The sequence below is a fragment of the Elgaria multicarinata genome, chromosome 2 (assembly GCF_023053635.1).
Source record: "Elgaria multicarinata webbii isolate HBS135686 ecotype San Diego chromosome 2, rElgMul1.1.pri, whole genome shotgun sequence".
In the NCBI taxonomy this organism is placed as follows: Eukaryota; Metazoa; Chordata; class Lepidosauria; order Squamata; family Anguidae; genus Elgaria; species Elgaria multicarinata.
In genome coordinates this window covers 179,321,047-179,334,006 of record NC_086172.1, presented here as the reverse complement: position 1 = coordinate 179,334,006, position 12,960 = coordinate 179,321,047, and the positions used below count along the sequence as shown (strand labels likewise).

The following is a 12,960-nucleotide window of genomic DNA, read 5'->3' as shown; positions in this document are numbered from 1 at the left end:
ATGTTTTTAGGAGGCTCCGAAAAGAATACGAAGTTGGCATCTGCCTGACGTCCAGAGGCAGGGAGTTCCACAGGAGAGGGGCCACCACGCTGAAGGCTCTTCTCCTGGTGGACTCCAATTGGAGGATTAGTTTTAGTTTTATATTCGTTTTATATGTTTTTAATCAGTTCTATGTAATTTATAGTATTTTTGCATTTGATGTTGTTCCCCGCCTCGATCCAGCGGGAGAGGCAGGTAATAAATAAATATAATAATAATAATAATAATAATAATAATAATAATAATAATAATAACAAGCTTTCGATGTTCACTAAAGATCTATTTTCCCCCTCCAGGCTTCTGACTGATTTTTTTTTCTCTTTCCTTTTGCTGATTTGTGTAAATTCTTATTTATCTGTTCATTCCACTTTCCTCCCTGATATTATATTAAGCTTGTAAATCTCCATTAAGAACATTTTTTCTTCTGTTTCCAAGTGTTTTCTCGCCAGGTGGTTTCGGCCTCCAACTGTCATCGCTCGCCACTGGACTGAGGGGCGATGAAGGAGGGCCAGAAGTTGCCCCCGCTCCGCGTTTTAAATGTGAATATTAAAAACATATGAATATTTCTGTTGTTGTTGGAGATCGTAGCTTCGAAAAAGGACAAGGACCCACAGAACGACGCATTACCTCAAGGGCAAATGAGTAGTACGCATGCGCGTCCCCGAGCGGTTGGCGCGTCCCTCTCTTTTTTCTCCCTTATTTTCCCGCCTTCCTTGCTTAGAGAAAAGCGCATGCGCGCGCGAGGCTCTCGGTGGTGGCGTCAGAGAGGGCGGGACCAAGGCGTGAGGGCGAGACGAGACTGTTCGGGCAGGAAGGGGAAAACGAGTTTCCTGATTGGCTACTCTCTCCACCCTGACAGCTCTGCCCCGCCCCTCCAGAGCCGCCACGTCAGTCAACGTAGGCCCAGTTGAGCTCGTTCGCTCGCGCGTGCGCGCTGCGAGGCGAAAAGCTTCGCCTCAGCGCCGGCATCGCGGGACGGAGAAAGCGCGCGAGTGAGTGAGTGAGGGGAAGGCGGAGGGGGGAAGGGAGCGTGCGAAGGGAGTTTGGGGCGGGGGAGTTTGATGTGGAGATTGTGGAGGGGGGTGAGGCGAAGATTGGGAGGAAAAAAGCCTCGTGAGGGAAAACGTGTGTGGTGGTGGTAGAGGGAAAGTCTTCTGTTTCGGGGGCTCAGTCCCGGAACCTGCTTTCTAAGCCCTGCGGTGCCTGTGGAATTCGTTAAGTGACGAGAGTGCCCCTGGCCATGTGCAAAGCGCCTTCCTCCGCTCTGCACAGAGCCTCTAGCGCGGCCAGCTTGCCTCCATCCTCCGCAGCTGAGTGCAGGACACGGAATAACGGGCTCACGTTAAAGGAAGCCAGATTGCAGCTGGACATCAGAAAAAACTTCCTGACTGTTAGAGCAGTACGACAATGGAACCAGTTACCTAGGGAGGTTGTGGGCTCTCCCACACTAGAGGCAGCTGGACCTCAGGAAAGACTTCCTGACTGTTAGAGCAGTACGACAATGGAACCAGTGACCTAGGGAGGTGGTGGGCTCTCCCACACTAGAGGCAGCTGGACAACCCTCTGTCAGGGATGCTTTAGAGTGGATTCCTGCATTGAGCAGGGGGTTGGACTCGATGGCCTTGTGGGCCCCTTCCAACTCTGCTATTCTATGATTCCTTTCCCCTCACAAAGCTTTAGAGAACCAGTGACCAGTGGAGAGTCTGTAGTCCCACCCTCTACACAGATCTATTATTTATCTGTAATGCTATTAATGTGCATAGAGGTATCATAAAAATGCTAATACATCAAACCCCATTTCCCTGTCCTATATTGTCTTTTTCATGTCGTTGATTTTGCCATAACATCTTTGTCAAATAATGTACCTATCAAGCAAAGAGAAACGTGTCCATTGAAGTAGGAAGAAAGCAAAATATAGCCAGTTGTTTCCTTGTTTGCTTTCTCCACATTATGGCAAACATTTCCTTCATATTTAATCTGTTAACAATGGGCTGAATTGTAATTTGCTTCTACAGATTAAATAAGGTTTTTTGTATCCTGTAACATAGGTATTAGGGGGAAATGCTACTGCATCAAATTAATACTTTTGTCTCTGCCTATTTTTATTTTTTATTTATATCCTGGCTTAATGCCAACAATTGGCACTAAAAGCAGCTAACACTAATCTCCAGATTAGAAACAAAATCTTAAAACATAACAAAAAAGCAAGTAGGTTAAAATGCAATTAAAAACTCAGTGGTGAAATAAATAAAAGTACCGGTCAATTTAAAACCCCTTCAGCCACAGATCAGCCTAAATGCCGAAGGCCTGTCTAAATAAAAACGGCTTTACTTATCGATGGAACGACAACAAAGCTAGTAGATGTAGAGGTAAAGAGGTTGTTAGCACATGACTCTGCCAAGTTGTGGGCTATTTAATTAATCCAAGTTTTGCCAGGTGTGTTCTAGAGTCATTTCAAATATCTCCCATCGGGGGTTGCTACGTGACATCCAAAGCCAGGCACTGTAGGTTAATCATGGCTTAAACAAGCATCTGTTAACTTACACGCCTTATTGAGAAGACACCTTGTTTAACCAGGGTGAATAAAGGTTGTTCACCATGGTTAAAGCCATGGTGTAAGGTGTCTTCTGAACAAGTCCAATTAGTAGTTAGGTTACTGTGATTCTATTTAACCCACAATTAACCTATAGTATCTGACTTCAGATGTTGTGTAGCAACCCACGTTCAGGGATTAAATATTCAGTAAGACCGTAGAATGTGCCTGGCTTGTGCTGTGACAAATTACCACCATTATGTGTGAACAGCCCCTAAATATTAAAGCAGCCAGCTTCCAAAGAGGTTCTTTAAGACTAGGCATGTGTGTTTATTCGTTCAGTCGTTTCCAACTCTTCGTGACTTCATGGACCAGCCCACGCCAGAGCTTTCTGTTGGCCGTCAGAGGAATTTTTGAGTTTCTTTCCTATAAAGAGAAGGTCCACACTCCCAACGAAATATGTAAAGTGGTAAAATGATGCACGTTGGGGCAAAAGAATCCCCCAATTTCCCATATATACTGTGGGATCTCAGTGGGCACCCACATAATTCTCTCAAAATTCCAAATGTGCCCACTGACAAAAAAGGTTGGAGACCCCTGTTCTAGGGTCTGCATATCAGTAGTGGGTGAGTCAAAGCCACATTCTTTCCCCTTTCTCACTCTTCCCTCCTCTTCTCTCTCTCACTCCATCTTTCCATTTCTCACTCCCCCCACTCATCCCCTGCATGGCAAACAGGGGCCTGTGTGCTGGATCCAAAGGCTGTATAAGCTGCATATAGCCTTTGGGCTGGAGGTTCCCCACCTCTGCTCTGTTTAAGAATCGCTAAGAATCGTTGCAGTGAGCTGGTTCTAAGAATTGGCTTCAGCTTTGAAAGGACTCATGAACTTTCTGGAGAAGGTTTGACACCGTGTTGAGACCTTTCTGGCTTGCTTGCTGAGATTGTCCTCCCTATTTCATAGCTGTCTGAGAGACCATGGTAGCAGTAGGTTGGCCCAGGCAATTGGCAAACTATGCTTGCATTCTTGGTCTTTGGAGAGCTAATTTCTCTTGGTAAATATTACAATATGAATTACAAAATATATTGCAGTAGTCTTTACTTTGTGAAAAGTTATATACTTTTTCTTCGATGAAAAAAGATTGCCTTCCAAATAGACTTCATTATCAGAAAGTTTGTACTGTATTTGGAATGTTTATTTAACCCCAGGTCCTGGTGTTTTTAGCTCAAAGAATCCATCTAATGGATAAGTAAATACTGTAATATAACTTTTTGTTGTATTACAGACATCAAGGTAACAGGCCTTGTGCAACCATTTTATTATTAGTTTATTTTTATGCCTTGCATTAAGATTTTATATTTATTTATATGAGCTAAATTTTTATTTATTTATTTATTTATTACATTTCTATACCGCCCAATAGCCGGAGCTCTCTGGGTGGTTCACAAAAATCAAAAACATTCAAAGTATAAAACAACAGTATAAAACCATAATATAAAATACAATATAAAAGCTCAACCAGATAAAAACAGCAGCAATGCAAAATTACAAATTTAAAACACCGTTAAAATTTATTTATAGACAGTTAAAATACTGGGAGAATAAAAAGGTCTTCACCTGGCGTCTAAAAGCATATAATGTAGGTGCCAAGCAAACCTCCTTAGGGAGCTCATTCCACAGCCGGGGTGCCACAGCAGAGAAGGCCCTGCTCCTCCTGGTAGCCATCTGCCTTACTTCCTTTGGCAGGGGCTCACGGAGAAGGACCCCTGAGGATGACCTTAGGGTCCGGGCAAGTACATATGGGAGGAGGCGTTCCTTCAGATAGCCTGGCCCCAAGCCGTTTAGGGCTTTAAATGTTAAAAGCAGCACTTTGAATCGGGCCCGGACCTGGGCTGGCAGCCAATGAAGCTGGAAAAGGACTGGCGTAATGTCTTGTCGGCCAGTCCCTGTTAGTAAACGTGCTGCCTGTTTTGTACCAGTTGAAGTTTCCGGACCGTTTTCAAAGGCAGCCCCACGTATAACGCATTGCAATAATCCAAAGGAGAGGTTATCAGAGCATGGATAACTGTAGCTAGGCTATCTCTGTCCAGATAAGGGTGCAGCTGATATATCAGCCTAAGCTGATAAAAGGTGCTCTTTGCCACTGAGTTCACCTGTGCCTCAAGTGACAGTTCTGGATCCTTGAGCACCCCCAAACTACGGACCCGATCCTTCAGGGGGAGTGCAACCCTGTCCAGGACAGGTCAAACATCACCTCGAAATAAGAAACGGGGGATGGCTAATTGAAGAACAGCACTCCCATGTCAACAGCTACTTCTCTCCCTCTCTCTGCTGTTCAAACTAGTTCAAATTACCTTTCCTAGAGTCCTTTAGCCTGGAATTTCTTAGCCTTGGGAATGGGATGTTCCAGGGTGAGCCTTGACATAGAGCTGTTTTATTTTATTTATTCTATTTTGTCCCACTCCTCAATCAAAAAAAGGTTCCCAGGGTGGCTTGCAATCAATCACCAAAGAAATTACAGCACCATGTACATTGATGGTGCTATATAAATAAATAAATAATAATAATAATAATAATAATAATAATAATACAGTCCCTGCCTTCAGGCGTACACTTTAAAAAGGACACCACACACAAGAAAAGGGGATGTGGAGGGGAGAGAGAAATTAAGTAGACTGTCAGCAAGGCTGGTGGGATAGCCCTGCTCCCCACTCTCATCTTCCGAAGGGGTGGGGGGAGACCAGGTGGAGCAGGCTCTGAGGTTCCCTCTGTCTCCCTTGCTCCTTCTTCCCCACAGGGTCATGATGTGTGTGTGGGGGGGGGGGTTTCCCTCTGAGGTTCCCTCTGCCTGCTCCTGTCTTGGTGGCATTCTTATATTAACTGCACATTTTGGGTACGTTTCTGCTAGTGAAAATGGGGGAGAGATCCAATATTGTAAATGTTTTTGTTTTTTCTCTTTCAGAGGGATTCTCACTCCTAACCCACAAATAAAGGAAGCTATTTTGCCTTTATTGCCTATTTTGCCTTTAGTATACCACTAAAAGAATTGGTTCATTCAGGAAGTGAAATTATTCTTAAATGTTCAGTTACTGTAATTTGTTATTGAATGTGTTATATCTGTAGTAGTGCCTGATGAAGACTATAGAGTCGAAACAGAAACACCCTGGGGTTCCGTAGACTGAGCATAACTAGTTGTTTTGAAAGTGGGAACTTCATCCTTTTTGTTTTGTACTACAATCAAATCATGGTTTGTTTTCTCAATTCCTGGGTTGTTTGTTCCTTCCTCATCCTTCTCTCCCACCTTCCCATTTCCCCACAGCTTTACACTGCTGTAGTATTGCCATTGCTACTAAGTGGCGCTGTAGCACTGGCATGTAGAATGGCTGCATTTTTTTACTACTCTCACCGGTTGCCTCGGTAGCCTGGCAAAATAACCCATGGTTCTGGGTTTACATGTAATGACAACCCCTGGTTTAAACAACCCAGAGTTCACAACCAAACAAACCATGGGTTTTCTTTCTGGGTTACTTATGGTTAACAAACCATGGTTTGTAGTGCAGCTCGGTTCGCATATCACGACAACTCATGGGTTGGCATTATGTGTAAAGGAGGCCACTTCAGTCTTTTCCAAGTATTGAAATGTAAAAGGATTTTAAAAGTGCTTTGATAAACAAAATGTTTTAGAAAGACCGCACTTACATTTAAAACTAAGAAATTAAGGTATGTTACAATATTTGCAAATGACAGTCATGTGAATCAATGTTGTTACTTCAATTTCAGTAGATCTGTTGCAGTCTTAGCTGCCATGATGCCTGCAGCAACAATAAAGCTGGACAGCACACCAATGTATGACCCTCACCTCCTTCAGGAACTGGACTGGAGCCAGAACACCGCAACATTTTCCCCTGCCATTTCTCCTGTGGATCCAGGTGACGGTTTAGTTTTGAGACCTCTTTGCACTGCTGACATCAACAGAGGTACTGCTCACATTAAGTTCTAATGGTTGAATTAAATTAGAATAATCTGATTTGTGCCAAATCCCACAATTTGTAGTCATGAAACTTACATATGTTGTAAAGTTCCTACCTGTTCCACCGAGATGATAGTAAATTCAATTTAAGAATAAAGTGAATGGAATAGCTTCTAAAGAATTTGCTTTGTTGATCCAAGGAAAATTCAGAAATGGTTCAGATGGTGTTTTTTTAATATGACGGATCTCTTAACCAGGAATTGGGAAAGAAACCTGTTCTGGATGGGGCTGCACTCCCTCTGAAGGAGCAGGTGCATAGCTTGGGAGTACTCCTAGATCCATCCTTGTCACTGGAGGCCCAGGTTTCCGGGCAGAGTCAGCTTCAGCAGATCTGCGGCCTTTCCTGGACAGGGATAACCTAGCCACAGTAGTGTCCACACTGGTAACTTCCCGATTAGACTACTGCAATGCACTCTGTGTGGGGCTGCCCTTGAAGATGATTCGAGTTGCAGCTAGTGCAAAATGCAGCAGCTAGACTGCTGACTGGTACATCTCACAGAGACAATATAACACCAGTCTTAAAGAAATTGCACTGGCTGCCTAAACGGCTTGGGACCTCAATACTAGAGGGAGTGCCTTTCCCTACATATGCCTGCCCGAGACTTACTTATTTATTTATTACATTTCTATACCGCCCAATAGCCGGAGCTCTCTGGGTGGTTCACAAAAATTAAAATGAGACGAGATCTGTTGGAGGAGCCCTCCTCTGCATCCCACCAACGCAAGACATATGCTATGGTGGGATGTAGGAGAAGGCATTCTCTGTTGTGGCACCCTGGCTGTGGGATGCCCTCTCCTTGGAGGCCCGGTTGGCATTGGCTTCATTTCGGCACCAAGTTAAGACATGGCTTTTGATGGCTAAATTCACCAAGCCTGTACATAGTTTTAAGTTTTAATTGGTTTTACTGTTTTTAAATTCTATACTGGTTTTAACTTATTGCTTGTTTTTAGCTGTATATATTTATTGTATGATTTTACCTGTACGCCACCCTGAGATCCTTGTGATATAGGGCAGGATACAAATGTTTTAATAAATAAATAAACCATCCTGAGTGCAGCCTTAAAACTTGCTATCAACAGCTTGTACTACTAAACTACTGCTTGGGTTGAGCACCCCTACCTTGTTGGGATTGCAAAAATAGGACTTCTGGATGTCAGTTAAGGCTTATAAAGGATTTTAGGCCTTTGAGAGCCAAGTAATTTCTGCACAAAAAGCAGTTTTACACCAGTTCTAAAATCTCTTCACTGGCTGCCAATTAGTTTCCGGGCGAAGTATAAAGTGTTGGTTATCACCTTTAAAGCCCTACATGGTTTGGGTCAAGGCTGCCTGTGGGATCTCCTTCTCCTGTACAATCTGCCCCGCACACCCAGGTCTTCTGGGAAGAATCTACTTCAGTCAGCCAAAATTAAGCTGACCATCATTACCCAGAGGACCTTTTCTTCTGCTGCTCCCAGACTGTGGAATGGCCTGCAGGAGGAGACTGAACAGTCTATCAGCATTTTATAAAGCTGTAAAGACTGATCTATTCCAGTGTTATTTTAGGATGTTTTAACAATGTATATTATGTTTTAATTCAGTTTTATATATTTTATATTTACTGTTGTTCCCCCGCATTGATCAAAATGGAAAGGCGGGTAAGAAATAAATTATTATTAAAATAGAGCAACACTGAACAAAACAACTCCTCACATTGCCTCTATTTCATAGCTCAGCCTTTCTGCATTCTTGGTTTGGTTTACCAAAATCTTCATGCCTAGACGTCATTGTAAATGAAGTGAATTAACTGAATTTACATTTGATGAAAAAAATGGTGCGAACAAAAATCTAGAATGTTTGGTTAAACACAGGGGTGGGCAACTTGTAGCCATCATTTGACCTAAAGCTACCTTGGATCCCTCACTATTAGCTATGCTGGCTAGGACTGTGGGAAGCCATAGGCCAAATCACCTGGAGGGCCACTGGTTGCCCTCCACAGGTTTATACCAAAAAGCATTACAGGAAGGGTAGGGTTGGGTTGGTTGGTTTTGGATAGGGAGGCTCAAGTGTTCTTTCTGCATCTTTAAATTCTACTTATGCTGTTTTTATCTGTTTTGCTGATTATTATTTTTGTGGAATTGCTGTTCTGCTTCTTGATAAGTAATTTTATAATTTTTCCAGCTATGTTATATTTATTGTATGCATGATAGCTTTGCAGAAGGGCAACCTAAAAATCTTTCAAGTTTTCCTGTAAATAGAAGACTGATTCCCAATAGGAATGCAGTGGGTTTTCAAAGCTCTCACTTAATCTTTTTTCACAAGTATATTGAAATATGTGCTGCTTTTGATAACTAACTTCTGAAATATTGGTGAATTTTATGCTGTTAAGTTGCTTGCCTTGATTTATGAAAACCATCCTTTTTATTGCAGGCTTTTTAAAAGTTCTCAGTCAGCTGACTGAAACTGGAATTGTGAGCCCTGAACAATTCATCAGTGAGTATCTTGATTTTTATTTTATTTTTGCTGTTTGGAAAAACAGCAGGAGTCAGCAGTGGCAACTGTCTCTTGACGAGGCTCCCACTCAGCTTCTGAAAAGCAGTGCTTTCTTCAAGGATGCTAGAGCAATTTTAAGTTTTGGTCTGAGGGATGTTTTGGTAGTGACGGAGGCAAGTCTGTGTCCTCCTTGGGCAACCTGTAAGTTTGATCACATTCTCAACTGCACATAGCAGGGGCTTGCCTTATATGGAGCTCCTCACATCCTATGCATCTGCTTGCCCCAATTCAGATCCACAGGAGGCAAACAAGCTCAGAACTGCAGGAAAATGTGGGGAACACTTAACTTATTACACAAGTGTTGCTGCTGTCTTGTATTTCCACAGAAACCTTTGAACGCATGAAGAGCTCTGGGGACTACTATGTTACAGTCGTGGAAGATACTAATCTACGAGAGATTGTGGCTACTGCAACTTTAGTCATAGAACATAAGTTCACTCATTCATGTGCAAAGGTATGTATACTGGAGAAAAAATAATGTTACCATGAATAAGCTGGTAGTACTCACCGGTACTCAACAGTTAAATGGTGGTGTTTGTTTTCAGAGGGGAAGAATAGAAGATGTTGTTGTAAGTGGGGAATGTCGAGGAAAACAACTTGGCAAACTGTAAGTTATTCATAATTTCTACTTCCTACCATTTCTGGACAAGAAGTTGGGGGCTGGTACCTCTTAATTGCTCACCACATTTCTGTGAGCAAATCACAAATGGTCTTTGGCTCCCAAAAAACATTTTCTGCAGCATTACACTTCTCACATAAAGAGTATTTGTAGTGAAAGCATTTACATAGCACATTTCAGGTGTCTAAACTAGTCACGTTCTTAGTAATCCTTAAAAGAGTCATTTAAGATAGGCCAATATTATTCCCTTATTGCAGGAGATGTGAGAGCAAAGTTAAGAAAAATAGTTTGGTTAAGACTGCTTGGTGAATTCCATAATCCAGCTGGAATTCGAAGCAAAGGTTTTGCACCTCATAATTTTAGCCCCTTTAACTATAGTTCCTAAAGCGTGATTCAGCAGGTGGGGTATTGGGGTTATACCAAGAGCCTGAGCTGTTCGATTCTGGATGCTTTCGGTGGCGAGCGATTTCAGGATAGTAACTACAGAGAATACGATTCTAAGATGCCACTGATTGTAAGACGCACACTAATTTCAGTACCACCAACAGAAAAAAAGCTTTGATTCTAAGAAATAATAAACGCACCCGCGATTCTAAGACGCACCCCGTTTTTAGAGATGTTTATATGGGGAAAAAGTGCGTCTTAGAATCGAAGAAATACGGTATGTCAATTTTTGCTGTGTAGTTTTATCCTGGTTGTGCTTTTTATATTGTATTTTGTATTTTTGTTTCTAAATTGTTGGTTGTTTTTATGCTCTTCATGGTTTTAATTTTTGTGAACCGCCCCGAGAGCTTCGGCTATTGGGCGGTATAAAAATGTAATAAATAAATAAAATCTCTCAGATGGAAAGTGAGAGCTCCTCAAGTACATCCATTTGGGGTTGGGGTGATTGTAGAACATTGATATGTAGATTCAAGGTTGCTTAAACATCTCTAAACCATAATTTTATTTCAAAGTATAAACTGTTTTGTTTTTTTTTAGATTGATGTCGACTCTCACATTGCTAAGCAAGAGATTGAATTGCTACAAAATTACTCTTGAGTGTCTACCAAAGAACGTAGCTTTCTATAAAAAATTTGGATATTCAGTCTCTGAAGAAAACTACTTGTATCAAAGGTTCTCCAATTAAAGACCTTCCGGCTGTAATCTCTTGCAATGGACTTCGGGTGGAGGAACTTGTGCTGCTGTCTTCTTTCTCTTTATGGAAAACAAATTTGCTGCAAATGAAGTGATTACCCCTAGAGATGGGACAACAAATACTGCAGACTAATTATTTTAGGTTTCCTTGGCAACAGTGAAACCTATTAGATGCTTTTTGCAATCTGGGACAATGAGCAAATACTTCCAAGGTAGGGATGGGTTTTTAGCCAAAGGTATATTTTGACCTGGTACTTTTCTTGCCTTGTATTTTTAAAGTGTTGCGCTGCTTTTTGTCGGCAGCCAGAGTAAGTAAAGAGGTCAGACTGATTTGTGCATTTTTTTTTTGTCACGTAGGAATGATAAATGCAGCCTGTGCCAGATGTAACAATTACTGTGTTGGTATTAATGCGCCTCAAGGTTTCTTGCGGTGATGGCTTTTCCCATTGCAGTCACAATTGATAGAAATGACAACATACAGAACCTTGTGTTTGACCTGGTGATACAGCTTATTATCTCACTGTCCCAGGAGTTAAAACATGAAGAAAAACTTGGATATGCAAAAATTCTCACATTTTAAAAAGGATTTTTGGGAGCAGGATATTGTAGCACCAACACCTTCATCTAACACACCCTCCTTCTGGAATTGTCAGTTGTATTCTCTGAAAATGTGGTCTTCTGCCAAATTCCATAGGTTCACAAATCCAAAATCCTGGTCTCAAAGGCTGATCGTGCTTTCACACTTCTTTTGCGGATAAACGATTTGTCATTTCTTGCCATTAGATGGCAGTAAGTGTTCAATGCTCTTCCTGCCATTTCAACTTGAAGGTTTGTTTGTTTTTTTGTCACAGTATGGTTTTCAGACCATTAAAAGCAAATGAAGGTTATTAAAGGAAAGGTTTTATAGTTGAGAAATTAGCTTTACAAATATTACCGAACCACAGAGGCCTACTGTAAATTGTGGTGGCTGTTCCATTTCGTGTTTTGCGGTACTTTAACTTTCTTGGAGATGTTTAAGTTCTATTTATTCAATTTTTAAAAAACAAAACATTGTAAAACTGAGGTAGAGATTATGTTAATAAATCTTTTGAATTTAACTATTGTTTTATTTTTCTTGGACCTAAATGTGCTCTAATTGGCCAGCTGTTTCATTCCTACCTTGTAGCTTGAGAAATGCCTTGAAGCTCATCCATTTAGGTACAATTAATGATGTTAGAATAGAGAACATGATGACTTTGCTTCTCTGAAGTTAAGTGGACCATGACAAGCCTAAATGTGGTTTGGTATTTCAGTAGATAGTGATGAGTCATTAAGATGTTTGCCGATTCAGAAGGCTTTTAAATCCTAACTGCCAGTCCAGAAAAAAAAACACATTTTTGGATGGATCTATCGCCCATTCAGGTCCTTTTGGAACCTGTGACTTGATGGTGAATGGAAATATTGATCTTACCTATACATTTTTCTTGGTCAGAACTGGATGTTCCTCTGTCACAACAGACAGAGAAGTAATAGTTCCACTCTACTCTGCACTGGTCAGACCCTCCATGAATGGACACCACACTTTAAGAAGGATTCTGACAAAGTGGAAGAAGTTCAGAGAAGGGCAAGAAAGATGATCAGAGGACTAGAAACTAAGAGGAAAAGCAAACTGGGTATCACGCTAAACCTAATTGTAACTCAGCAAAAAAATAAATAAATAAATAACAATAGCAAAACACGTAGATGTCATCTAATGTTCTAGGTTGGGGAAAGAACCATGTTCCCCCTTTCCTAAAAGGCTTAATCGAAGTCTTGCCAGTAGAGGGCAGGAAGACGTCATGGTGTGGTGTGAGTGCTCTCAGTCTTCAGTACTGATAGGATCACAGGGAGCATTCTGGGAAACAGCCAGAAGAGTCTCCCTGCCACTCACCTCAAGAACTCAAAGCTGGAACGTGGGTCCTGTTTTGGACGGGAGAAGCAGAACTGATTTCAAGGTACTAACACTGCTCACAGAAAGTGCCTCTTCCACAGCCCACCTCCCATTCAGGAAAATCACCTTCTGTACATCTCCTTTGGCTTGGTGCTTCTGGATCCAA

The 12,960-nt window shown here is 41.7% G+C and overlaps 1 protein-coding gene across 2 annotated transcripts; it reads left to right on the top strand.

The window, feature by feature from the left end:
- The first annotated feature begins 982 nt into the window (after positions 1-982).
- On the top strand, positions 983-11,982 carry GNPNAT1 (glucosamine-phosphate N-acetyltransferase 1). Of its 2 annotated transcripts, none has more exons than XM_063147686.1 (6): positions 983-1,031; positions 6,350-6,546; positions 9,007-9,069; positions 9,456-9,583; positions 9,675-9,736; positions 10,730-11,982. In XM_063147686.1, exons 2-6 carry the CDS (start codon positions 6,375-6,377, stop codon positions 10,875-10,877), a joined length of 573 nt encoding a protein of 190 aa, XP_063003756.1. In that variant the 5' UTR covers positions 983-1,031; positions 6,350-6,374; the 3' UTR covers positions 10,878-11,982. The 2 variants fall into 2 exon arrangements, with proteins under 2 accessions (XP_063003756.1, XP_063003757.1); XM_063147687.1 differs by having other exon boundaries at positions 987-1,031; positions 6,353-6,546.
- The last annotated feature ends 978 nt before the right edge of the window (positions 11,983-12,960 follow it).

Coding starts and splice junctions, on each gene's coding strand:
- GNPNAT1 (XM_063147686.1), top strand. CDS start 6,375: ATGATGCCTGCAGCAACAATAAAGCTGGACAGCACACCAATGTATGAC. Junction 9,070..9,455: donor GAGCCCTGAACAATTCATCA/GTGAGTATCTTG, acceptor GTATTTCCACAG/AAACCTTTGAACGCATGAAG. Junction 9,737..10,729: donor GGAAAACAACTTGGCAAACT/GTAAGTTATTCA, acceptor GTTTTTTTTTAG/ATTGATGTCGACTCTCACAT.